General features: G+C 41.4%; 1 protein-coding gene across 1 annotated transcript; it reads right to left on the bottom strand.

Annotated features, from left to right (window-relative positions):
- Positions 1-722: 722 nt before the first annotated feature.
- extl3 (exostosin-like glycosyltransferase 3) lies at positions 723-25923 on the bottom strand. Its single transcript, XM_058056483.1, has 6 exons — positions 25734-25923; positions 6547-9058; positions 6013-6140; positions 3364-3508; positions 3164-3292; positions 723-1931 (listed from the first exon to the last, which is right to left on the bottom strand). The coding sequence occupies exons 2-6, from the start codon at positions 8683-8685 to the stop codon at positions 1722-1724; spliced, it is 2751 nt and encodes a 916-aa protein (XP_057912466.1). The 5' UTR covers positions 8686-9058; positions 25734-25923; the 3' UTR covers positions 723-1721.
- Between the last annotated feature and the right edge of the window lie 103 nt (positions 25924-26026).

Here is a 26026-nt window from a genome sequence, read left to right as displayed (position 1 = left end):
ATGCTGTAAAATGCCGAGTCATGACTTCTCGATTTGATCCACCAATTAGTAATATGGTTTTTTTCCTTCCCGACCAAGAGCAATCATGCCTCTCTGTTACGACGGCAGACGGCAGCACAGTAGAATATTCCCGGCACCCTATACACATCGACAGCGTATACTGTATGTACATCCAACTCTTACAAGAACAGCAGATGCATTCAGTGACACTCCAAACATCACAAAAACGGCTTCGTAATGTGTGTTTGTTTGTGTAAATAAACACAAAGTACATATTCTTCACTTCAGAAGTCTTGATTCGAATGTACAGTTGGTTCCATGTAAAAAATACTGGAACATAAACTTAAACAAGTACCTTACCTTATATTACGTGATGTCTTTGAAAGCAACTCCTCATTACTCATAACAACACGGTTGAAAGTAAAAGTTACGCTAGTATTAAAGAGACTAGTGTTCGACAAATTGATTTTTAGACCATAATTGTTTGTGGTGATTAATCATGATTAATTCATTTTAAAATGGTGATTAATCTGATGTAAAATTCTGTTATTTTCCGTTTGTCATGCCCCATGCCAGGAGACAAATGTTTTAACCCCCCTGTAATACAATAAATTTGGCAGTTCTGCACTAACATTGAAAGTCGAACCCCCCCATGACAGTTCACTGCGTCCCCCTGGGTTATCGTGTTTTATTCCCTAATATTGGATATTTAAACCCCCCCCCCCCCCAAAAAAAATCCATAGCGGTTGGGCCCTGCTTCTCAGGTGAGTTAGAGCTTTTCTTCCCGTCACTTACACACAACAGTGACCTGATAAGATGTTTGAAAAAAGTCTGGAATATTACATTCTTTTCATTTTATGTATTACTTTTCTATACTTTTTTGGAATTAATCTACAAGTATTCCTTTCAATGTGGCTCTAATATTCTATTCTTCATGAAACAAGCCACGGTGGCTTCCAAAAGCAGTCCCCACGGGTAAAGCGCCTGTACACACCCACACACACACACACACACACACACACAACTAAACAATTGGGTGGCTGCTTTCCATGACAAATCTGAGGCATTATGGTGACTTGCTGAAGCGGACTCCTATTCAAACTAAACACTCCTCAGTCAAGGTCCTACCTTGTAGGTCAGACTAAGAGACAGACTAACAGACACCTCCGGGGCAAAACAACGTCAGCCCTGTTGGGAGATTTACACACAATCAAACAACATCAAAAACTAAAAAAAAAAAAAAGTTTTGACAATCAGTGCTTGTCTCAGAGACAAGAAGTAGAGTTGTTGGTGTGAAATGAAAAGGACCCAAAAGCAGAGCGGCAATGGAACTGTGCGGGCCGACGCCAGGCTGGCAGTGAGTCCTCTGACGATGGCGCCATCTGTTGGTAGAGTTTCATCTTATTTCTGTACATTCTGTACATCCTTTCCTCAGCAAGAGGAGTTTTTAAAAAAAATGTAGTGGTTCACCACGAAGCATGATGACAAGAACATAAAAAGCGGATGTTAATCCACTTGAAGGGCTTTTTCTTTTGGCTGGCAGTGAGACCCGTTTTTGGAGATGTGGAGAAGACCCACCAGCCAACAGCTCTAGTGGGTCACTTCTAAAGCCTCACCCCTCCCCACTTCTGGGAGTGCATCCATCTTTGTCCTCCTCAATGGGTGCTTGCCGCTCTATCCGCCGCAACCCTCAGTCGCCGCTCTATCCGCTCGGCTCGCCGCTAGATGAACTTAAAGCATTTGGTCTTATCGTGCGGCAGGCGGGTTTTAAACAGCACAGAGTCCACTCGAAATTGGGTGTACAGGAGCGGCATGTATCCGTACACCTTGACGAAGAAGTTGATGCACTTGTGGCGCTCGTGGAAATGGGAGTCGTCGTGCGACAGGGCCTGGGGGCAGCCGGGGCAACGGAAGGTCCAACGAGACGTTACCTAAGAGGAGAGGAGAGGAAACTGTCAAATTCAGATTGTGAATAGTTACTTCTATTGCGGTCGTCACACACAAGACTGGAATGGAACGTTATCGACCACATCCTACAACTGGCCGACGCCCCCATGCACGGGTCCCTCGCAGCTCATCACACTAACTAGCTATGTAGAAACACTATCAGGCGTTACTTTCTTGACCTTGAATGACTCTATTGCAGGGGTCTCAAACACGCGGCCCGCGGGCCAAATGTGGCCTGCAGGACACTAGTTTGAGACTAGTTTGATATGAAAGTTTAATGTTAGTGCGGCCCGCGCAAGTTTGATATGGATGCTGTATGGTATCATGTACCCAGAAAAAATTATTGCGTTTGATTAATGTTCATGTTAAAGGTTAAATAACTCTTAATAGTTATCCTCCCTATCTGTGTGGAAGTGGTAAGTTTTTGGCTATTTAAGTTTAAAGGAAATAACTTGAAGGCTACTGTTTAGGTCGCTAGCTCTCTAGTTTGCGAGTTAGCATGCGTCTCAAGACCCTGCAGTTGCGCAATATGTTGTAAATAAAAAAGTATAAATGTGACTATAGTCGTGTTTTGTCATGTCTGCAGGGCTCTAATAATGCTTTGTTCATTTTAATCTGAAAAAAATTATTTGTCTACCCACCAACTATATGTGGTTTCTTACGTTTTTATTATTTGCCGTTTTATTATTATTATAATATTTATTTATTACTGATTAATTGATTTTCTTTATTCTTGATTTGTTTATTTATTTTTCATCTTATTTTGTGCAGAAAAAAATCAAGATATTTGAGAACAGTGGAATGTTTTATCAGAGCTTTTATTGTAGAAAATCGGAACCAAAGCACTGAAAAAGTTTGTATATTTTTCTGTTTTTAATAAATGCGTTTTTTTTTTTTTTGGAAAACCTGATACGGCCCAACCTTGCCCAGACCCTAGCTCCAGTGGGCCCCGGGTAAATTGAGTTTGAGACCCCTGCTCTACTGAATAAGCTCTCCTTCGAAAGGCCCCAAATCAATCCACCTGCCAAAGATTTTCTGGTCCCAGTAGCTTCCCTCCCACTCAACACCCCACAAACAAATATTCTTCCCTTTAAAAAAAAAAAGGCAGTTGAGGAATATTACATGTGTCAGTCTGAGTAATGGTGATACTATGAGGACTGCGATATAACACGGTGCCTTTGGGAGCCTTACTGATGCTGAGCAGAACAAGACTGACCTTAATGGGCGGTTTGCGGGTGATGTGCGAGACCAGGAAGTTCATGGCAATGTCCTCACAGTTGATGTACTCGTCCACCATGTCCCTGATGGCCTGGGGCATCACGTATGAGTACAGGTAGGCGTAATACTGCGGAGAACGGACAACATTAAGCGTGTGAGGCTAACCGGGACGGGTGTCTCGTGAGTGGAGGTGTGAACCTTGTGGAAGAACGCTGCTCCTGTCAGGACCATGGAGAGCTCACAGGAGTAGTTGGAGTTGTAGAGCCAGGACTGGTGGTTGACGTCCCAGGCGTGATATCTCCCGGGGAAACCGACGATACGATCTCTGGCCTCTCGCCACACTCTGAAGATAAGGAAGACAATCGGATTCTAAGAGGAGTCTAAGTAGTCCTTGTGGTTTGTTTGCGGGTTTGAACCACGCCATTTTTATCCTCTTCAGACATTCTGTTGTACTCATAAATCATAATTACAACAGACAGATGCTAATAGTCACACTCTAGTCACAAATCACTGCCACAATGTGTTGAAGACATGCACCCCCCCCCACACACACACAAATACTTAACGTCTCCAGTGCGAGATCACTTGGCAGTCAATGGCTACAAATTGTTCCTCTCTCAGGCTAAGAGAGGTGGTGAGGGAACATTCCGGAGTAATTCTGGTGCACTTTGGAGTCATTCTTGACGCAGCATACGCACACACAGACAGACGGCACAAGTCTGGACAAGCAGTACTGCAGTTTGTGGGAAAAACGTATCTTGGGAGAGCAGAAGTTGAACCTGTATTTACACATGTGGTTGTTTAACCTCTGACTTTAAAAGGAAAAATGTGCTTTTTGGCTAATTTTGCCCATCATTCACAACCTTTATGTGGAACAAGAACATGTATGTCTTTCTGTAAATTTTAAAGCTATTAAAAGAGATAAAAAAAAAAGAGCCAGCTCATTTTATCACGTATTATTCTTCTTATAAAGTGGTGTGAAAAAATAGCAACAATGCTACATTTACATATAATGTGACATGCACATTAACTCATTAAATCCCAGACATTTTTCAAAGGCTGTTCCTCTTGGTACCAAACATTTTTCCACACAGAATATTGCGTTTTTGGGCATGGTATACACCAAATGAAAGATTAGACTCTCATTTTTCAACAGAACATAGGTACGTTTCAGGAAGATATCAGTGAGGCTTTTTGTGAAAAGATACATTTCAAGCATATATATGTAGCCAAAGTGTCTAAGCAACAAGATGCCTTTTCACTTCCTGGTTACTGCTTGCATGCATTACAATGGGAAAAATGCAGGCCAGGCTCTAATAAAATGTAATTCAGCCACCTTCAACTTAAAACTGCTAATGGTTTTGTAAAGCTACAGTGACGTTGATAATATTATTATTATTATTATTATCTACATCAGGGGTCTCAAACTCAATTTACTTGGGGGCCACTGGAGCTAGGGTCTGGACAAGACTGGGCCGCATCAGGTTTTCAAAAAAAAAACAAAAAAAAACGCATTTATTAAAACAGAAAAATGAATAAACTTTGCTTTGGTTTCAATTTTCTACAAGAAAAGCTCTGATAAAACATTCCACTGTTCTCAAATATCTTATTTTTCTACACAAAATAAGATGAAAAATAAATAAACAAATCAAGAATAAAGAAAATCAATAAATCAGTAATAAATAAATAAATAAATAAAATAATAATAATAAAACGGCAAATAATAAAAACTTAAGAAACCACATATAGTTGGTGGGTAGACAAATTATTTTTTTCAGATTAAAATGAACAAAGCATTATTAGAGCCCTGTAAACATGACAAAACACGACTATAGTCACATCTATACTCTTTTTATTTACAACATATTGCGCAACTGCAGGGTCTTGAGACATATGCTAACTCGCAAACTAGAGAGCTAGCGACCTAAACGGTAGCCTTCAAGTAATTTACTTTAAACTTAAATAGCCAAATACTTACCACTTCCACACAGATAGGGAGGATAACTATTAACAGTTATTTAACCTTTAACATGAACATTAATCAAACGTAATAATTTTTTCTGGGTACATGATACCATACAGCATCCATATCAAACTTGCGCAGGCCGCACTAACGTTAAACTTTCATATCAAGGCGGGGGCCTCAAACTAGGCTTGGCCCGCGGGCCACGTGTTTGAGACCCCTGATCTACATTGTTACGCTGATCGAAGTACATTACTGGCAGATTGACACTTAGCCATAAAACACTTGCTAGCTACTAGCCGATTAGCTAATAGCTTCACCACAGACTCACCTGTAGGGCGTCAGCATTGCGCTCCCAATGCCTCAGACCCCTACCATAGGGTAATACTACATATCTGAGATGCAGTTTTTTTGACATTGCTATGTGAAATCAATGTGCCGTGCATGTGTATTGATTCGATTGCTTAATTCAAATTTTGTTGTATGCAGTACAATGACGATTGCGATTCTGAATGGCCAAAATATACAAAATACTGTAAGTGTCACATGTTACGAATGTACTCGTTCCTATATTTTCACCTTGTTGGAGGTGTTTTATAGTGGTCTTTGTAGGCTGCATAGGTGGATCACATTACAGGATTATTGCAGCACTGAGCTGTTGCTTTTTATCTGTTTGAATATCTTTAAAATGCATAGAAAAGAGAGAGATGCTCATGTCTCACTTTAATATTGTCGATGATGGCCATGTTTTTTTAAAGTGCTGTTTTGAACAATAAATGTAGGAAGCTTAGGTTATTACTTCAGGTTGTATCCAAAAGGCTGGTTTTGTGGAATGTGATTCTTCATTTATCAGCATTATCATGCATAATATCACCATTACAAACCTGAACCCGAACATAATCTCATCGTGGCGCAGATGCGCGTCGTCATCTATGGAGAGGATGGCCTCTGTCTCCACGACATCCCAGGGAAGGAAGCGATTGTTGAGGCTGTTCTTCTCCGTGCGGACAACCTGCAGGGAGAAAAATGGCTTTTAATGACTTTTTTCCCGTTTATTGCAGCACATTCTTATTGCTCTTGAGGGTATCACAACTTAAAACAAAGCGCCGCATTTTAGCTTTCATGCGAAGAGATAGCAAACGTCTGGGTTGGTTTTTTGAACACTAATTCAAAGGCGGCCTTCAGATCCCTTCAAGTAAAGCTGTTTTGAGGTAGTAATTCAGCTGCAGTGTATTCGAATAAACTTTGTATCAACTCTGACAAATCAGATGCATTGGGGATTCTGTGTTAAGTACGATAAATGAGTGAATAGTCGGCTAACTGGAGCGCTGGGCAATGTCTAATTGTTCACGTTTAAGTTCATTTGTAGTGCACTAGGAGCCTTTGCAACTCTATTTCATTTACACTCTCCAACTTACCACGATGGGTAGTCCTATATCAGGCCACAGCAGGTCATCTGAAGGAGGCTTGGGAGAATTCCACACCACCACCACCTTGTTGAGGTACGGCAGGCCATTCAACCTCTCCAAGGAGTTCATCAGCACTTCCTCGCGCTCGTACGTCAGCATGACCACAGTGAACTGCTCTCTGGGAACGTTCCCTCCCAACGCTGCCTGGAACTCCTTCCCCGATCCCCCGGTGCCCCCGCCAATGGGCCTGAAACCGGTGCCGGAACCCAGGAATTTGGCTTCAGAGGGCAGAACGGGGTCCAGAGGAGTGTGGGGAAACAAATGAAAAGGTCCGGGGGCACTGTTCCATGTTCGATAGATGTCCACGGCGGTGTAGGTGAAGTTGCGGAGAAAGCGCGGAGAAGCGTAGGGTGGCTCTGTCTCCACAGGGCCCAAATCAAGATCGCCATTGTCTGCGAGGTTGGCATCAGTTCCCGCAATCTTCCCTGCCTTGTGTGGGATCTCTTGCGCGGGCTCTTCATTTATGGGTGCAGCAGGAACCTGGATCCTAGTCCGAATGCTAGCCAGGATAGTACTCAGGATGTTCTCGGAGGTGGAGAAGTAGGTCTCCCACAAAAAGCGTCCCTGTCGCCTCATAGCTAACACGTCATTGTCTGATAGGCTGCGCAGCAGGAAGTGGAGCTCTGTCACACGAGGCTTCGGCACCATTATGGCAGCTTCGCTCCATCGAATAAACTGGTGGTAAGGTAGTTTGGAGTGGTCCCCGAGCACCACGGGGATGGCCCCTACCTCTAGAGCCTCAAAAAGCCTCATTCCACAACCTGCTGAGGCGACCAGCTGACCATCTCCCGGCGCAATCACCAAGGCAAAAGTAGATGCCTTTAGTACCTCCAGTCTGTCTTCTCGCTCTCCGCAGAGACACCACTCGGTCGGCAAACTGGGCTTGGGGCTTTTACAGGTGAACTCTATAAGCACCTGATCCAAATGGCTATCCTGTACTGCTTTTAAGGTGCCGATGATGCGATCGTCGTAGTCAGCTGGTGGATCTCCTTCCAGCTCTTCCTCAAACGACTGAGGGTGAGTTTCCTGCAAGCTGCTCCTCAGTGACTCCACCCTCTCGCCTTGGAATGTGAATAGATATTTTCTTTTCACCGGCACCTGATGAGGCACTTCCAAGAAGTTGGGTTCAGAGAGGGCATGCACCAGCGGGGACACCACCAAGTCAAAGCCTTCACGGTACTGCCGCTCCAGGTATGTGGACTGAGCGACTGATGCCCGCCCCGTGCTGACATTGTACAAGAAATTCTGCGTCGTGGACTTTCTTGAAAGATGCACCAGCACATGATTGTGTCCATCTGAGCGCCAATAAGGAAGAGCTTTGAGTTGTTTTTCTAAATCTGCAGGATTTGGAGGTGGGGATGCAGGATACTCCTGTAGCTCCCCAACCAGAACTAAATACAGACAGGCGATGGTGGGGTTATCAGTTACATAAATATTGCTCTTAACCGACACAGCGAAAGCCTGCTTAACCAGTGGGTCAATATGCTCCCCCCATGGATAGGACTCTGCATCATAAACATAAACAGGAAATCCAGATGTTAGTGGGCAGCGGGCATAGTCAAAGCAAGTGTGCAGGCGGCAAGAGCGGGCAGATTTGGGGGGTGGGAGTCCTGGGTCTTCTTTGTCAGGAAGTAGCCTGACAGGCAAAGAAAGCTTCGGCTGATTCTGTGCCATCAGTTCTTTATACGAATGCTCCGTCTGGCTGATGACGTTCTTCAGTTGCAGCAGGTCCTGCTTGGCGCTGTCAATGCTCCGCTTGCAGGCCTCAATGCGTAAGTTGAGCCTGGAGATCTCCCCGTTCAGCTCCTGCCGCTTGGCCTCCAGCTGCAGCAGCTCTTCACTCACGGACTCGCGTATGCGGCACAGGTCTTGCACGTGTTTGGCCTCGCACAATTCGCCACCCGGCCGGGGCCCAAAGATCCTCTTATCGGGGCTTCCGGCTTCATCGATGGTCGTGAGGTAGTAGTGAGCAATGAGTGGGAAGAAAACCAGGATGAAGAAGAGCATGAAGCTCAGCCAGGTAAGACGCACACGCCTTAACACCCATGGCTGTCCACCGGACCCTAGTCCACCGCTGTTGCGCTGCATTATTTTTAGTTTTTTTTTTTTTACTTTCCTACTCTGTTCCTTACCAAGGAATAAATCATATGTTCTGCAGCAGCCATGATTCGACCTTGTCAGGCAGATGGATGGATACTATAACATCAATAACTATAACGAAGAATCCAGCTTCACCTGTAAACTAATATATACCCTACAGTTTGATACCCAGAACAAGCTAAGGCCATTTCTCTTATGAGGTGTTCCGCAACCAGCAAGGTTCCCCTCAACGCCTTAACGGGTGATGAGGGGTGGGTATGGCGGCTCAAAGGTTGGCGAAACAGCGTGGTCCATCTCTTTTATGCAGAGTCTAACCATTTTCTGAAGAGTCCTCTGGAAGATGGGCCAGGGGAAAGGGAACCTGAGAGACAAAGAGAAGGGAGAAAATGACAGATAAGCGGTGGCTTGCGTTGTTTCTAGTTTAATTTCATGCTTGTTTCAGTGTCGATGTTGATCACTCATTCTAACGTACCAAAAATTAATTGGAAATAGAATGATAATGAAATCCGACCTTCCAGGTGGGTCACAACCGGATAAAATGTCATTGTTTTTAAAAACCTGTTCACAGTGTGGTCATTTCAGCCTCCATGGACTTATCTTGCCATCGTTTTCATGGGCTGCATCTCTGTGGGTGTGTTGTTTTTACTCCTGCCTGTTTGGCCCAAAGCCCGGTAAGATAGCACATTTAAAACAAACATAGGAAAATTCTTGCTGTGCACTTGCTATAAAAGTGACATTATAAAGCTCCTGGCCGGCGTTTTATTGGTAATATCTGCCACATTAAGTACCAAACAAGCGCTAAAGTGCATTAATAAAAACCTCTATAAAAGATTACGGTGCTTTCAGACCTTCACTTTCTCTGGTCCGAATTTGATTTCTAAATGCGGTCAGTTTCGCTCAGGGTTCTGTTTCTCCAAGTGAAGCAAAATGTTTACTTCTATTACTGATCACAAGGAATTGAGTGCAACAGCGTTAATAAAAGCAGCACAGAGCAAAACTGAACAATCGAGCAGGCAATAGTACTCCAGCAAAAAGCACTTTAAAAGGAAAACTGCACTTTTGGGGGGGAAATTGGTCCATCATCCACAATGCTGTGCATGCTAAAGAGAAAAACAGCTAGCATGAGGCAGGTAACAATGCACGTAATTAAGGATCGACCGATACATCGGCCAGCCAATATATCGGGCCGATATTTGCGTTCTTTACTTGAATTGGTATCGGTCGATACGCGCATGGGTAAGAAAGCTGAATTCTACTGTGTTCACAGGGCACATATAGACAAACAACCATTCACACTCACATTCATACCTATGGACAATTTGGAGTTGCCAATTAACCTAGCATGTTTTTGGAATGGGGGAGGAAACCCACGCACGCACGTAGAGAACATGCAAACTCCACACAGAAATGGCCGAGGGTGGAATCAAACTCGGGTCTCCTAGCTGTGATGCCTGCGTGCCAACTGCTTGTCCGTTGTGAAGCCATTTTGGCTAAATGAAATTTATCTTTTGATAAAAAGCCTTTTTTCCCCTCCCTTTTTCTGTTGAGAACATATATTTTGCTGAAACTTACCCACACGTTTTGTGTGCCTTGAAAAATCTGTCAAAATCATCAAAAACGGTCGGTACCGAGAGGGATGGCTTTTGAAAAACGGCTGCGATTTGATGAGTTAACCATGCTACAGCAAAATGGTTATTGCACTGAAAAGCTACATTTCTGGCGTAGTGACACAGTGTTTCGATCGCAACGTCTCACGCCACTACGGAGAGGTAAGGCAAGCTACTGGAGTTGCAGCATCATCTCTCAGTTTGAATTGAATTTACCAGCTCAACAGGGAACCCAAATCTTGTGCGGGAAGATACAGCCATCTCAGTTATCGGACATTGTAAGTGACAATTGTGGTGTTTCACTGCAGCTGGATCTGCCGAGTAACATTGTTCTCCACCTTTGGGGGTGTAGAAGTCAAAAGAAATCTGCCAATTAGTAGGGTTTGTTCTGTGAAACCAAGGTGCCCCATAAGGCACCGGTACTTATTAGGTTATCACATGGTTTGTCTGGTATCAGGCCAGGTCCGAAGGTCGAGGGCTGATACTGGCACGCAGGGGCATGATACTGGGCCTGATACCAGACAAACCATGTGATGATCTTATTATCACATACTACAGTATTAATTGTCCCTGTACCCTAGAAAGCGCCCATGAATGATACGGGAAAAGGCAGAGATGATACTGTGGCAAAGCCCAGGGCAGTGATACTGATAAAATATAGAGTTTAACCATGTCCAGTATCAGCCCCCGTAGCTGTCCACTCAGAGCGCGCTGCTCTGGTATCGTGCCCGTGAAACAACCAATCAGAGAACAGCTCACGAGTGCTTAGTGCCTAGTGCTTCTCCAGTCACCAAAAAACCCAAACTTGATTAATGGAACTTTAATTGTCAGACATTGATAAGATAAGACTGCTGATAAAATATTATTGTTGAAATATTTTTGCAATTATTGTGTTTACACTGTTTAGATATAATACATGTAATAAACTGATTTTTTTCTGGAAACAAATTGGTCTTTTGATTAAATAGTATGTGATAATAAGCTCATGTCTTATCTTATCAATGTCTGACAATTAAAGTTCCATAAATCAAGTTTGGGTTTTTTGGTGACTGGAGAAGCACTAGGAATATTTATAGTTACAGTGACATTTCCTGTCAACCGCTGACATGTTGACAGAGCACAGACGGCAGCAAAACAAACGCTGTGTGTTCACGCTTGTGCGCTGTTCTCTGATTGGTTGTTTCACGGGCACGATACTAGCTACAGGGGCTGATACTGGACATGGTTAAACTCTATATTTTTTCAGTATCACTGCCCTGGGCTTTGACACAGTATCATTTCAGCCTTTTCCCGTATCATTCATGGGCGGTTTCTAGGGTACAGGGCCAATTAATACTGTAGTATGTGATAATTAAAATTACCAAAGTACTGTACAAAAGTATTACGTGCTATCATGAAGGTCCCACACACTACATAGTCATAGCATGTTTAGAACATGATAAAATGTTGGTGAGTTTTTACAGGTGTTTTAATAGAGGGCTTTCAAGGCAGAATCCCATTACATGCTATTATTAGCTGCCTCGTGCTAGCAGTTTTTCAATATTTAAAGAGAAAGACGTGCACTCATGTCTTATATAAGGATTGTGAATGATGGGCAAAATTTCCTTTAAGGAGAGCCTTCAGCAAATGATCCTCCTCCACCTCCACCTGATCAAAAGATGTACCTGCTACCTGCAGACACAGAATAAAACCTAAGACGTGCTGGTGAGGCAACAGTCTTATCAGTTTCTATGCAACCTGTAGTTATGTAATCATGATCTTGTCGCTTCAGCGGTACACTTAAGTCGAATGAGAGAAGCAAACATTTTGCACTCGGGGGGAAACAACACTTGTTTGTTGGTACCAAAAAAAAATCCCAGGACATGTGACCCTTAGAATGCTGTCTGGCAACCCCGCTGCTCAGTCATGAGCCTGTGTTGCAAAGCTACACTGGTCTGATTACTTGCAGCATGGCTGCCATGTCACTTGGGTAATAGCAGACAGATGTTAGCCAATACAGCTGCTGCTCGGTCTAATCTTTCGACTCGAAACAAGCTTGAGGGAGAAGCCAAATCTCAATCCTTTTGGGCTGTAACGCCATCTGTTGCATATCTTCTCGTTTGAAGCTGATCCGCCTGAGAAAAGGGGGAAAGCATCGATTGCCGCGTACTTACTTTGTGTGGATCAATAATAACTCCACATTACCCACTTCATCCCATGAGCTGCGTGGCTGTTAAGGACATAATAGACTGCTGTTGGTAGCCATTAGCACTCTGCTTCACCTTAAACACCACAATACTCTTACAATTACTTTGATAAACAGCAGTTAAGTTACATGCACTCAATACCGATCCTGCAGTTCTTACTCTATAAACAATCAAAGCTGCAATTCAGGCCAAGTAAGAGTGTTGCAAGCGTACCATTTTCCAGTAAAGAATGAGTCATTGTATTATTATGCCAGACATTTAGAGACAAGCAGTTGTATAAATGAACGGTCTGTCTCCCGCATACCAGCACAGCTTTCTGACCTCGTCCTCATGAAAGATGCGCAACAACAGGAATGTCCAATTTTGAAGACAACTCAGGGAGGCGGAGGGAGTAGCAGGTGAAATGAATGAAGAGTGAAGGTTTTTTTTTTCCTCCTGTCTTGACTGTTAGAAAGAAATTGCGGCAAGGGGAAGGATTTGAGGTCTGACGGGAGGATCACAGAGCTTGTATTTTTAATAAGGCTCCGAGAAGCAAGACTCCAGCGTTAACGGCGTGTGAGACTGAAATATTAAGCCGATGGATCTTTACTTATTCTTTTAATCATCAAAAAGTACTTCCCAAGAACGAGGAGGAATATTTTTTATATGTAACAGAACTGCAAAGGCTCATTGCAACAATAAAGCATTATTAGAGCTCTGTTGACATGAAATAACACCCCTATAGTCGCCTTTACATGCCGATTACCCGATATATTAGACATCATCATAATAAATACAACATAGAGCATTGACAGCGAACTTCCTGGTGGCTATTGTCTCAATGTAATATTGTAGAATACGACTTTACTGTTGTTGTTTAAGGAGCCACTCTCTACAGTGCTAACCACTCTGCTAACATCCAACTCTAGCTAGGCCCTGCTACGTGAAAAGTCACAGATACACTTCATATAATCCAGGGGTCTCAAACTCGCGGGCCAAATGCAGCCCGCGAGACGCTAGTTTGAGGCCTCCACCTTGATAGCAAAGTTTAATGTTGAAATGACAGGTTAAAGCTGTGTGCACACCGGACACAATTAACATGATTTTGCCCCGCCCATACTGTTACCCCACCCTATTACCCCGCCCTGTTTTGCTTTGGATTAGCAATGAAGCTAAAGGCTTATGACGCTGGGTACAAATAAATGCAGGAAATGATTTGGAATAAAACGGAAAATACATGTCAAGATAAAGCATCTCATCAAACATGTTGTTAAAGTTACCACGCTGCTCCCAGATGGAACTGAGTACGATGCTAACTTGCTAATTGGGTCAAATTATTACGTTTCATTAATGTTCATATTAAAGGTTAAATAACTGTTAATACTGTACATTTGAATATGAAAAAAATAATTTCTCTGCCAACTGTATGTGGTTTCTTACGTTTTTCTTATTTGCTGTTTTATTATTATTTTACTTATTTATTACTGATTGATTGATTGATTCATTGTCTTTATTCTTAATTAGTTTATTTATTTTTTTAATCTTATTTTGTGTATAGAAAAATAAAAATTAAGATATTTGAGAACAGTGGAATGTTTTATCAGATATTTTGGTGTGGAAAACCAGAACCAAAGTACTGAAAAAGTGTAAGGTATAGCAGAAGCAAAAACATTGAAGATAGTTTTTTTTAATTGATTTTTTTCCAGTTTTTAATAAATGCGTTTTTGGGTTTTTTTTTTTTTAAAACCTGATGCGGCCCGGCTTCACCCAGAACCTAGCTCCGGTGGCCCCCAGGTAAATTGAGTTTGAGACCCCTGATATGTCTTTTGAATGCCTTATATTTCTATTCTCGTTCATTTAGCCATTTTTATGTTGAAAAAATGCTTAATTTATGCAATGAAAATGTAGAAAATTTGCTTAAATATGCATTTATGTTACTGATAATAGACCATATTTAACCACAAAACTGTGACAGAGTGGGGGTGTAATGTAACATGCAAACCAGCGGGTGGGGCCAAAAGGTTTTCGGCCTGTCACTCACACATATACTAGTGACCTGTAGCGATGCCATCACAACACAGAGACCCCCTGGAAACAACAACATTTGATATGATAGCTATTGTATTGATATTAAAAGTAAAGTTTAAAATAAAAAAGGGATTCTTAAAGAGGTGTCGCCTTATATTCATGGTCATCTCGTATTAGTTGGAGAATATACGCTGATCAGAAGCAGAAGAATTATTATAAAGGCCCGCAAGGTTGTTAACACCAGCACTACACAATGTCACACTGCCTGCTGGGACTCCAAAAAAAAGACACCTCATGTGTTTCTGTCCTTAAAGCTCATTGTTCTTTCAGGCTACTCCTGTCATCATTAAGTGTGATCGAGGAGATGGAGCCAGGCCGCTAGCTCAGGAGAAAATATGAGGCAGCTGCTGTTGAAGGCGGCGCTAAAGCACACCGGCGAAGGGGAGCAGCTGTTGAAGGAGCCATGACTGGGCAATTCACTTTTTGAACAAACATCCATATTGGCTGGAAATTATAGCTGCAGCTTCCCATAGCAGATGCCGTGGTGTCCTTCGGTAGACTAAAACTCGGTCTGACTCAACAGCGACGACCATTTTGCATTTGCAGGGAGGACAAGGGCAGCGCGGAAGACGCATATGATGAGAAAAAGGGGAGGAAATGAGTTTTTACCAACAGATGGGCCGCCTTCAAACTCCAGAGCTCATCTAATATGACAAAACTACACAGGGGAGTCATTTAAAATGTGTCCTGTTTCAATAGAAAATATGCATAGGGACTAAACCAGGGGTCTCAAACTCGCAGCCCGCGGGCCAAATGCGGCCTGTGGGACGCTAGTTTGAGGCCCCCACATTGATATGAAAGTTTAATGTTAGTGCTACCCAGAAATGACAGCTTAAAGCTGTGTGCACACCGGACAGCAATTTTGCTCCTAGATGTAACGATGCTAACTTGCTAATTGGGTAAAATGGTTTCATTAATGTTCATGTTAAAGGTTAAATAACAGTTAATACTGTTAAATTGAATCGGAAAAAAAATATTTCACTACCCACCAACTATATGTGGTTTGTTAAGTTTTTCTTATTTGCTTATTTTATTTATTTATTACTGATTGACTGATTGTCTTTATATTGATTGATTTATTTATTTTTTCATCTTATTTTGTGTAGTAAATAAAAATTTAAATATTTGAGAAAACCGGAACCAAGCAAAAGCATTGAAGACAGTTTTTTAATTTTTTCTGTTTTTAATAAATGTTTTTTTTTTTTTTTTTAAGCCTGACGCGGCCCAGCCACACCCAGACCCTAGCTCCAGTGGCCCCCAGATAAATTGAGTTTGAGACCCCTGGACTAAACACTCCAACACTATTGTGGCTCTAACAGTCGGACAGCAACGTCACAATGTGACAGCCAATTACTGAAAAAAAAAGTTAAAAAAGCAGCACATAACAGTGGCTACATTTTTCCCTTAATAAGCTGAAACTTCCAAAAACCTCAGCTGACCCACTAGCTGAGTGCACCGATCAGGTTTCTAAAAAAAAGGTGGCTTCTTTTAATTGGGTGCCTGCAACTGGAAAGTACCCCCCTGCCCCCCTTCATTAGCCAAAATCTAATTAAAAGCTGCCACATGCTTTGACTGGACAATTAAGTTACACAAAGATGAACCAGAGAGAGAGGATGCCGAAGCTTCCAGACGGCAACAAACAGAGTCTAATCCCTGTTCATTAAGTATGTTATGCTCTTAAAATGCACAGATGAAAGGACACCAGTCAGATCTTACAAGGTGTTCCAAAAATAAAACCGGAACTGTGTGCATTATTAAGCACAATTAGTATTTGATACAGAAAAAAAAATACACAAGTTGTTTATTATCAGGTGATGAAAAGTCTCAGTCGGACTCAGTAATGGCTAGCTCCACTGTTCTTGGTAATCACTTATGTGCTTGATGTGATTGCTTCCATGAGGCTATTTATTGGGAACATTGCTCCAAGTGGTGAAGATGGCTTCGCCAAGGGTATCAACTGTCTGGAACATTTTTATAAATTTCCTTTGCCATCCATCCCCAAATGTTCGCTATGGGATTTAAATCAGGGGAACATGAGGGATGGTCCAAAAGAGTGATTGTTATTCTCCCTGAAGAAGTCCTTGGTGATCCATTATCGCAACATTTTCTGTGTACTTATACAACAGTTTTTTATTTCAAAACATCAACTCTGATGTTAATAAAGCTTTTATGATGGCGACAGATTGGGCCTACAACTAAAAAATTCTGTTTATTTCTGCAAAACATTTCTGGAATTATATTGTAGAACAAGCAGACCTCTACCAAGCACCATAATCCCCCCCGATTGTTATTTACATCATTAAATATGAGTCCAACATTTATTTGATCTACATTTTTACATTCCTTGACCAAGAAAACTAACTGTATTAGTTTAGTAGTTATTCACACAAATCACATTTTCTGTAATGGCAGTTTCCTTCGAGAATTGGATCCATACAACAATTCCAGATTCCAGTGTCCTGGTTTTATGCAATGGTGTTCATTGCATGTTTATAGCTTCATTTGTTGTCTTGCTGAAATGAAAATTCCAAAAGTTCCCTATTTTTTTCATATTCTGGATCGTAAGTATCCAGAATGATTCCATGATCTGGGTCAGTCTTTGATATTTTGTAGAAACTGAACTGTACCGTTCAAGGACTCTGACCATTTTGTTTTGTGGTGTTATATGCAGAAATGACAAAAATGGAGGGGCAGCACGGCGGTCTAGTGGTTAGCGCACAGACCTCACAGCTAGGAGACCAGGGTTCAATTTCACCTTCGGCCATCTCTGTGTGGAGTTTGCATGTTCTCCCCGTGCATGCGTGGGTTTTCTCCGGGTACTCCGGTTTCCTCCCACATTCCAAAAACTGGAATTAATTGGCCACTCCAAATTGTCCATAGGTATGAATGTGAGTGTGAATGGTTGTTTGTCTATATGTGCCCTGTGATTGGCTGGCGACCAGTCCAGGGTGTACCCCGCCTCTCGCCCGAAGACAGCTGGGATAGGCTCCAGCACCCCCCGCGACCCTCGTGAGGAAAAAGCGGTAGAAAATGAATGAATGGTCTGACCTCGCAATGTTGAAGAATCCTTTGACACCAGTGTTCTTCCACATTCCTGAAAATTTCATCCAAATCCATTCAGAACTTTAAGTTATTTTGAATACAAACAAATAAACTGATAAACGCCAGCAAAAACATAACCTCCTTGGCAGACTTAACTAGCCAGACACAAAGGTTGGTTGCTAACAGCTGCTCTATAAGTTACGGCCGGTGGTATCGTACATGCCAACAGAACAGTCATCGATCATGTTCCAACAATGTCCCCAAAAACAGACCACAACAAGGACTATACATTCACTCTGAGACATGGACATCGGACATTTTCCCTTTGTGGCGCTGGTCTTGTGTCTGTGTGTGAACAATGTTTTTACTTGTACGCCAATTTGTATGACGAGGTTTTTTTTTAACAGTCCCACACAGTACTCCTTCATTTAAGAGTCTAGTTTGGAGTTGTTGGGTTTTTTCCCCTCCCCTCTCCAAGTGTTGTCCCGCTTCTTCTCCCACCCCTTCATCGCACAATCATCCCATCCTGTCACCCCTTGTCTCACTGCATAGCATGTTGTATATGTATGGTTGGATGATTGCACTATTTCGCTTGTACTTCTGTATAAGTGACAATAATAAAGGGCTACATCATCATCATCATCATATGCAAATATTTGCTTGGACTCTCAATGGGGAGGCGGTTTCATCTCCTTGCCAGGACATCATGCTGTGCCAAGTCCTGCAATAGCCAACGTTGGTGAACTCCATAAATAGGACTAGTTAGAAAGCCACGGTAATCATGTAGAAAAAATGAAGCCTTGTCTGGCTTGAAGTTATTTCGATTCACATGGGAACTGTCTTCCATGGGAAAGACCTCTTCAAAGACGGACCGAGATTCTGTATGAACGCTGCGTAACAGTACCGCAACACTGTCCTGGCTTTAAGTGGTGAATATCAAAACAGCTGACTAATCATTGCACGAGGAAGGCGCTAATCCGGGTGTTGGACCTTTCACGTGCACTCCTAAAATCCTTCGAACATTAGTTGGCCATGCTTGGATTTTGCCTGTAAATATTTCAGCGGAAGAGCCCAGACGAGGGTTGGTGTCAAAAATAAATCCCGTTATCTTGGCCTGGCAGCGGTCATTCTTGCTTCATCCTCTGGAGGGGGGTCTCTGTTCGCAACACAGACCCGAACCGTAACAGATTGACTCAGGCCAACAACAGCTGCCACAACCCCCGGAAGTCCCGTCTTCCATGACACTTGTGGATTGTGTGAGGGTAGCTCGGGTGATTAGTCTTTGACATGGGAGAGTTATGGCGGGATCCAACGTGGATGCAATCTGATGTCTGTTATTTCATACAGTCCTATGAAAACAGTAGGACGTTCCATTACTGGTATCATGGTTTTCCTTCCAAAGGGTTTGACGAAAATCAAAATGTACGAAAAACAATTTTTCCCTATAGAAAATCATGTCAATCCAATTCATCAAAAGTCACATTTATGAGATAGGAGAGTCAAAATTATGAGATACAAAGTCAAAATTGTTAGCTAAAACGTCAAAATTATGAGCTAAAACGTCAACATTATGAGATAAAATGTCTAAATTATGACATAAAAAGTCAAAATTGTAAGAAGTCATAATTGTGAGCTAAAAAGTCACAATTATTAGATAAAAATTAAAACCTATGAGATAAATTAAAAATTATGAAATAGAAAAGTCAAAATTATGAGGGAAAAAGGTCAAAATTATGAGATTTTAAAAAATACAATTACCAGATAGGGAAATTAAAATTATGAGATGGAATTCAAAATTATGAGATTAAAATGTCACAATTATGTGATAGGGAAGTCACAATTCTGAGATAAAAATTCTAACTTACGAGATGAAAAGTAACCAATGAGATAATTGGCAATGAGAACAAACCATGTGAGTCATAATTATGAGAAAGTGTCCAAATTTTGAGATGAAAAGTCACAATTATTAGATAGGGAAGTCATAATTCTGAGATAAAAATTCACAATTCTGAGATAAAAATACTAACCTATGAGATAAAAAGTACATGAGATAGGAAAGTCGGAATTATGTCACAATTATGACATTAAAAGTAACACTTCTGAGATAGTGAAGTTAGAATTAAGATTAGATAAAAATAAAAAAAATTATCATAAAAGTCACCAGTATGAGATAGGAAAGTCATAATCATGAGAAAATGTCAAAATTCTGAGATAAAAAGTCAAAATTATATATAATTATATATAATTATAAAGACAGGGAAGTCATAATTCTGAGATAAATATTCACAATTAATTCACAAAAAGTCTTATTAAAATATGAGACATGAAAGGAAAAAAAGGAAATAATTTGGACATCCCTATTTCATATTTGTAACTTTTTATGTCATAATTGTGACTTTTACAAAGTGCATGTGTGCCGATTGCCATGCGGTGAAGACGCTAGTGAAGAAGGCGGCACATGTGCAGTTAGCATCTCGTAATTTCAACCTATTATCTCATACTTTCACTTTTTATCTCATACTTACATACATATCTCATACAAAAAAAATCATATAAAAATTGGGGCATACAAAAACCAAAGTTGTACTGCATCCTGAAAGTTGAAGGATCATTAAACAAATGTTCAATGACTTGCTAAGTCTTGCCCGTGCCCCTGCAAAAAAAAAAAATCTTACTAACATCCGCATGTGCTTGTCAGTATTTCAAGTCCATTCAGCTTATGGGGTCAAAGGACAAAAAAACATAACATATGACATTGGCAGGACAAACAAATCCCACTCCTTTTGCTAGCAAGCATGGTACCGTGCGGAGAAAAAGTTTTACTCACACTGCCAAAAATCAAAACAAGCTGGGTCATCGCCGACTTCGCCTTCATTTCCACTCACGCACTAGAGTCAGCAGCAAATGTCGGGTCTTAGAAAATGATCATCAAAAAGCAAAAACTAATCCGCTACCGCTACAAGCTGCACAGAGAAAAGCCTAACAACCACTCTCGTGTCTGGAAACAGATGTTCACCGAAACAGGAAGAGAGTTTCGCTACAACTCAAGAGATTTGTCAGGAAAACTGCAAGCGAGCGGGCGGTAGCTCCGTTTGGTGATTCATCAAAGCCTCGCATCATTAAAAAAAAAAACAGATCCCTTCTTATTTGTGGCAGCTCTGCTCTCCGCATTCTTGGGGTATCATCTTGTGGGCCGAAATGAACATATGCAACTTGTGCAGTTGGCTAGCCCGAGTTTTTATCCACTTTGGCAGGGCTCGGCAATAACGATGTACCGATGGCCCGGGGCAAGTTAAAACAAAATTCGGGCAAGTAAATCCAATCATTAATATTCCCGTGGGGCAAGTGCACTTTAGCGTGCCGTACTGCCAAGAGTTTTTTTTAAAGCGGTTCTTGTTGGGTGTTGGTAAAACACGGACTGCGTAATTCCGGTGGTAATTTGCAAACCAATCCTTGCAAATCTTGAAATGGACCAATCAGAATCGTTTATTTAGACCGCGGTCCGTAATCCACAATCCGCGTTTTACCCACACCTGTTCTTGTTGGCGATCAACCAATCAGCGATGGTTTTACTAGGAAAACATCTATCATGGCGTCCCTGCCAACATGGTCTAATTCTTCAACAACTTCTGAAGGAAAACAGCAAAAAGTGATGAAACAGTGCCTCCTAAACAAGTATTTTATTAGCGGCAGCAAATCAAATGATGGCACAGGTGAGTGAATCACATTGCTGTGACAATTTGAAGTGGTCACAATGAAACACAACCGATTAGATCCAATACCAAGTGCTGATTTTGCACAAGCTACAAAATCTAGCGCTTCCATTTCTCTGTGTATTTTTCTCACCTTTGCTTCACAAATTATTGTTTGACCATTGAGCATTTTTTTCGGGATTAAAAACACTTTACTAGTACACAAATGTGTCTATTCAATAATGTTTCATTGTGGTGCACAACTTATAAATATCACTGCTTACTACGACTACCATGTGTAAGGTAGCATGGCTTGCCATGTTAACATACATCTCCACAAATTTTCAGACATTCCTCCAAATACAATGCGTCAGTACTATTATCTGATGAATTATCAGCATATATTGATATATGATATCATTATGGCAGTCTTTTCATTTTACATGGGGCAAGTTCGGGCAAGTAGTTCTCACCTTAAGGATTCCCCATGGGCAAGTCATTTTTGTTTTTAACGTAGAGCCCTGCACTTTGGGGTTGCTAGTTTTAACCCAAAATGTGTCCCGTTTATTGGAAAAAGACATGGACTTTCAGTTAGTTTTCAGTTTCAGTTCATTGTAAACATAAGGGAATCCATTCAATTGGGTCAAATCTCTTGTTTGACTCATCTGTTATTGTACTGTAGGAGCCATGAAGCTGACTACAATGGAAGATAACTACAGCATTAGCGCTCATGTTGCCAACGTGCCATTGTGCAGTGCTGTGACCGGAGTTGATCAATTTAGGAGCAGAGACAATGTCAAAGACAAATTGTGACTTTGAGAATAATCGATATGGTTTTTCACAGCACGAGCGGCCACGTGGAGTCAATAGCAAACGGACGCCCCCGACTGTTTAAGTAATTTTTGCATAGCATGAAAACATTCACACAGTCATCAATTAGCAAAAAATCAGCCAAAAAGTCAACATTACAGACAGTATATTGTAAGGAAGTGGTTTGCCTCCAAATGGTTGCATTTTCGTGCTCAAACATGGCACACAGAAAGGATGACTCATAATTAATCGATGTACATGTACAGTACGTGTGTGAAGTTAATTAACTCATTTAATAGTTGTACATTTTTTAGAATCCTGCACAATATTTCTGTTAAAGTGAAAGTTATGCTTGTATATATCGTGTTTTTTTTTTAGTCGGGAACTGATATTTGCCTGAAACTTACCCATGTTCTACTGCTGATTACTAAAGAATTTCTGATAAAAGATGAGAGTCTTTAGGGATGTGCGATATTGGCTTTTTTTTTTTTGGGCTGAAAAACGATATGCTGATATTGTCCAACTCTCAATTTCCGATACCGATATCAACCAATACTAATACCGATATATATAACATGACATATCTCCTGTGGTGGAATGAACACGTGTGCTGTCTACAGTTTTTTTTGCATCAGTTTTCATGATCTGGAAAAAAACGATGTTACATTTTGATACTGATATCAGTCCCATCATTATCAAACATCCCTAATAGCCATAGAACACAATATTCGGTATGACTTGGAAAATGTCACATCTCCAACAACCATTATCTTAAAATGAGGATCACAACTCCTCTTCTTTTGTTTGCCAACTTGGCAAAACACGGCCTGATGTCCAAGTCACAAGACATACAGTGAGTGACTGACAGGAAGAAAAGCTCTGGCTGGAAGTAACCTAGTGCCATCTAAATTACTCAAATATAAGTCTACCCATTTTTTTGACATGGGTGCAGCATTATTCTGCAAACATGAAATGTGCCACAAACAGATCCAACATTGTACAGTAGACGACATTAGCAACTCCACGTCACGCTAACATGATGAGCCTCAAGTGGCTTCAATTGCTTCAAGTGAGGACCATTAAGAGACACCAAAATGGACCGCCATGACCAGAAAACAACCCCTCTAATTCAAAGTATACAACGATGTCTATGCAATATGCCGTCATATATTTCAGTTAACCAGCCAATGGGGATAGGGAAGTCATAACTCTGAGATAAAAATTCACAATTCTGAGATAAAAAATACTAACCTATTAGATAAAAAGTACATGAGATAGGAAAGTCGGAATTATGAGAGGGGAAAAGGAAAAATTAGGACATAAAAAGTCACAATTATGACATTAAAAGTAACAACTATGAGATAGGAGAGTTAGAATTCAGAGATAAAAATAAAAAATTATAATAAAAGAGATAGGAAAGTCATAATCATGATGAAAATGTCAGATTTCTGAGATAAAAAGTCAAAATTATAAGACAGGGAAGTCATAATTCTGAGATAAATATTCACAATTAGTATTCACAATTAATTCACAAAAAGTCTTACTAAATTATGAGACATGAAAGGAAAACATGACACCAAAATGGACCGCCATGACCAGAAAACAACCTCTCTAATTCAAAGTGTACAACAATGTCTATGCAATATGGCGTCATATATTTCAGTTAACCAGCCAATGGGTGTCTTTCCCTGCTTATTGTGCAATGTAGGCAGCACGGAGTGTTCTCATGAGGAGAACACATCTAGCCAATGTCTGAGGAGGGTACCAGATGGCTGAAGTCGCTGATGTAAACGATGGGTTCTGCTGTTTTTACGTAACCGTTACCATCCTGCAGAGAATCGTGCACAGGGCCAGTTATTTTGCTGCAACCTTTTCACATTTTTTTTCTCTCTCTCCTTCTCCTCGGCTGGATTCATTTCCCTTCTCAAGGTCGCATCCAAATCAATACAGCCTCAGTCATAATGGGCCCGTCAACGCGTGGGGTTTAATCTCCGGAGACATGCCGAGTTACACATCGTGTCGTGTTACAGTTTTACAACCACACTCTATTATAGAAATTGTGGCCTTTAATCGTTGTGGTGTTGCCAGGAAATGTCTAAATTCAATACGTATGACCTCGGTTATTATTGCTTCAGACTTACCACACACAAATCACACAAGAAGTCGATTCAGCGAGCATCTAATCATGTTAACATTTGGAATTTCTGATTTGTAATTTTAATTCAGTGTTTCCTGTCGGACTGCAGGATTTGTTTATGTGCTGGATTAATAATATAAATTATAGACACTTTTTCAGAACACGGTTCTTGAATGCACCACAGTTACAGCAAAGACTTGGTTAGCATCATGAATCCATTTCAGAAGGATGTTATTTTAACCTCCATTGAAGACGAAGTTCTTACCAAAGACACAACATGGCAGCGAGATCAACACAGACATTGCCTTCCTGTTTAGTCAGGAGATATTTCTTAAATTCGGTCTGATTATTCGCTAACCAGACCAACAGTGCCTCTGCTGGTTACAGTGAAGTAGGGCACTCCAATTTGACTCTTCAAAACTTAATAAATCCAGTGATAAAACCAATTAAGTGACTACTTAAGTTTTTTATGTTTGTAATGCTTTATTGTTCGTTCGTTCATTTTCTACCGCTTCTTCCTCACGAGGGTCACGGGGGGCTGCTGGAGCCTATCGAAGCAGTCTTCGGGCGTGAGGCGGGGTACACCCTGGACTGGTCGCCAGCCAATCACAGGGCACATATAGACAAACAACCATTCACACTCACATTCATACCTATGGACAATTTGGAGTGGCCAATTAACCTAGCATGTTTTTGGAATGTGGGAGGAAACCGGAGTACCCGGAGAAAACCCACGCATGCACGGGGAGAACATGCAAACTCCACACAGAGATGGCTGAGGATGGAATTGAACCCTGGTCTCCTAGCTGTGAGGTTTGCGTGCTAACCACTAGACGACCGTGCCGCCTGTAATGCTTTATTTAAAAAAAAAAAACACTGCCACATATCGATTGCAGTCCTGTGGGAAACACTGGTAGGTATTGTTTAAAAGGGAAGGAGACATTTTGACCCTGGAACAGATTATTTCTATTTCCATTACTTCCTATGGGAAAATATGTTTGGAAACAAGTTTTTTGGGACAACATATTTCAGAAATTCTCTTGTATTGCATCCTGAAAATGACACTTTAGACGTATATTTTCAGATATGATTGCTATAATGCCATTGTTATCCTGCAAAAGTGTTGTTTCTCGCTACTGGGCTTTGGCAGCACATAACTGTATGCTTTTTTGTGGAATTTGTTGAGACTTTATGGAGTAAATTTATATCTAAAACAAAATGTCAACATTGATACCACACCAAGTTGGTTGACGTGTGTCTAGTGTCTACTTGTAACATCTGGATAAAACGTCCAACGCTACATTGTTAAGCCTCCAAAAAACGCCGTTATTTACCTGTACATTGTTAGAATAGGGGAAATGAAAATAAAGGTGCTAGAAAGGTGTGCACCTCGGCAAAACATGACGTCTCTTAGCTCGCCTGTTAGCCAGCAGTGGTCCCAACATTTTCTCCCTCTTTGACTGGCCCTCCAATGTTAGCTTCAGTGGCTACTCACCCTCTGAGACCCTCCGGGATGTCCTACTGAATCAACCGCAGCCGCTCCGAAGGTCTGTCAATTCGTTAATCCTCTCTTGTGTTAATTTTGAACGATTCGATAGTCCGGACGAGGCTGTGCGAGAACTCAGAGCATCATTAAAAACGGTATAGTTGCCGCTGAGACGGCCCGCACAAACAGCGCCGACAACTGTGCCACAGTGCATTGTGGGTAAATCTGTGCTGTTTATCATGGCATTAAAGAGGTGGTGAAGAGACGCCATCTGCTGCTTACAAATGGTACTTTCATTCAAG

The sequence above is a fragment of the Doryrhamphus excisus genome, chromosome 19, assembly GCF_030265055.1.
Source record: "Doryrhamphus excisus isolate RoL2022-K1 chromosome 19, RoL_Dexc_1.0, whole genome shotgun sequence".
In the NCBI taxonomy this organism is placed as follows: Eukaryota; Metazoa; Chordata; class Actinopteri; order Syngnathiformes; family Syngnathidae; genus Doryrhamphus; species Doryrhamphus excisus.
Note: the sequence above shows the minus strand (reverse complement) of the source record. Positions and strands in the feature narration are given on the sequence as shown.